Below are 2404 nucleotides of genomic sequence, written 5' to 3'. Positions count from 1 at the left end.
GAAGTGGTGGTGCAACTACTAAAAGACCAACCACTACTTCAGCAGCTTCTGGAGGTGCAACTACTGGTGGAAATGGTGGTGCAACTACTTCAGCAGCTTCTATAGGTGTAACTACTGGTGGAAGTGGTGGTGCAACTACTAAAAGACCAACCACTACTTCAGCAGCTTCTGGAGGTGCAACTACTGGTGGAAATGGTGGTGCAACTACTTCAGCAGCTTCTATAGGTGTAACTACTGGTGGAAGTGGTGGTGCAACTACTAAAAGACCAACCACTACTTCAGCAGCTTCTGGAGGTGCAACTACTGCTGCAACAACTACTGGTGGACGTGCTGCAAATATTTCTTTAAATTTTGCAAGTGTTGCTCAACCAACAAGTCAATTTAGTACTCAACAGTCAACTACTAGTGCTAGTGGCTCAAATAAGAGTAGCAAAGTTAAAAGAGGTGGTGCAAATCCCGGATATAAGAGGCCAAGAACAGAGAAGCCAAGAACAGCTGGTTTTGGTGTGCTATTTGGAGCAAATGGTAGTGTGATTGAAAGGGTAAGTATTATCATTTAAGGACCTTTAATTTGATTCTATAGAATCTCTCTAACTAATATCATTATTGCCTTTTAACAGTCTGCAACTACTGATAAAGTGTTACATTGTGCACCATTGAAGAGTTCAGTGCCTACCAATATCGATCTTGGTTACAAACCCAATGGACTAAGGTGGAAGGGTGGAGCTGCAGTTACTCAAAGGCAGCTACAAGAACAAAGTTACAAGCGAGCCACTCAGTCCACACCAAGCACTCAAGATACATAAATTTCATAGTAAAGACTCATGTTTTGCCTAGCTAAATTCTCAATGACATTGTCTATGATACTTTTCACTATTAACTTAATTTTCAACTGTTGTGTTAGCTTGCTATGACAAACAAGTTATTTTTGCTTATGAATTTGCTATGATAATTATAAGTCTTAATCTGGATATTTTCATACATTATCATAGTACTCAAATGAACAAATCATCAATACATCTTAAATACAAAAGATAGAAACCAAATGACAACAATCACAACAACACTGATATCAATACTAATGCTCGATCTCCCCTGTCTTCCATGCCTTCTATGCTTTCCATGCCTTCCCTGCCTTCCATGATCATAATTTGTTGATTGATTCTTCATGTAGTGTTGTTCTTGGTAGGTAGGATCAGCCATATCAGCCCATCGAAAAAATCCACATCCATTACCATTTGTGTATTTTTGACAGCCCCAAAACATTCTTCCTGGATTTGTTGATGTTCTTGACATCTTAAGTTCAGCATGAAGCCCACAATAGCAAAAACAAACAGTCATTGTGAAGAACAAAAAAATTAACGAGTAAGAAAAAGGCGAGAAAAATAAAATATAGACAAAAAAGGCCTGATCAATTATGGAGAAGAAGAAGAAATTTGGAGTGAAGAATTTTGGAGAGAGATAAACGAGTGAGAAAGAGAAGACATTTTGGATATTTGAAGAAGAAATTAGGGGAATTTGGGGAAGATGGCCAAAAATGACCGTTATTGGCTTTTTAAAAGCATCTCACGCTCCTAAAGTGGGTGTAATTCACGCACTTGAACTACTTTTGCCACATGGGATGACAGGTCAAAAAAAGGGTTTAAAATGTTGGATTTCAGTGGGTTCGAGGGTTTAGTTGGCAAAGTCTAGATTAGAAGGGCTCAGGTGACAAAATGAGACAAGTACGAGGGTCTCCCAGACCATTCTGCCAAAGATCAATAAACTAAACTTTATTTATCAATCTTGAATATTCTGGACACATTCTAGAATATTCATTTCTTATTTCCTTTTATATTTAATTAATATTTTAATTGGATGGGACATTTTAATGCATTCTCTAATGAACGAGAAAGTTGAATTGACTAATTGATTATGAGCATAATTGAATTGACTTAATGGAAGGAAGAAGATTCATAATGATATTTTTATCACCTTTTTTATTTTACTATTTTTGGAAACGTGTGTTGCACGTTTGTCCCTTTTAATTATTACAAGATTTCCATATAATTAAAAAAAATGAATTTCATAATAGAAAATATGCGTGTATTTCACACTAGTATAAATATTTGTAAATGATTTAAATACAATTATAATATGTATAAATAATTATTCTAAAATTAAGTAATCAAAAGAGAAGGAGTGTAACACCAAATTAAAGCTTAACAATCTGACAATCATATCAAATAGTTTTAAGAAATTGTATCATTTTGATACGTAGATTTCACATGAATTATTAGTTGTGAAGATTTCATATAATGTTTTAAGAGAATATATAAAAATTTATCAATATCTATTACATTATTATAGCATCACAATAAATTATACAACTTCAGATGTACATTATGTTCATCCCACAAATATT

At 34.5% G+C, this 2404-nt stretch overlaps 1 protein-coding gene across 1 annotated transcript in view; it reads left to right on the top strand.

Annotated features, from left to right (window-relative positions):
- Positions 1–806, top strand: part of LOC107058841 (uncharacterized transmembrane protein DDB_G0289901-like) — a 4706-nt gene extending 3900 nt beyond the window's left edge. The window contains exons 2-3 of the mRNA XM_015305019.1: positions 5–542; positions 621–806. Of these exons, the coding sequence (XP_015160505.1) occupies positions 5–542; positions 621–806 (724 nt within the window). The remainder of the gene's footprint in view (positions 1–4; positions 543–620) is intronic.
- Positions 807–2404: the final 1598 nt, after the last annotated feature.

Source organism: Solanum tuberosum, unplaced genomic scaffold (assembly GCF_000226075.1).
Source record: "Solanum tuberosum cultivar DM 1-3 516 R44 unplaced genomic scaffold, SolTub_3.0 scf00672, whole genome shotgun sequence".
Taxonomy (NCBI): Eukaryota; Viridiplantae; Streptophyta; class Magnoliopsida; order Solanales; family Solanaceae; genus Solanum; species Solanum tuberosum.
This window is presented reverse-complemented; position numbering and strand designations above follow the sequence as displayed.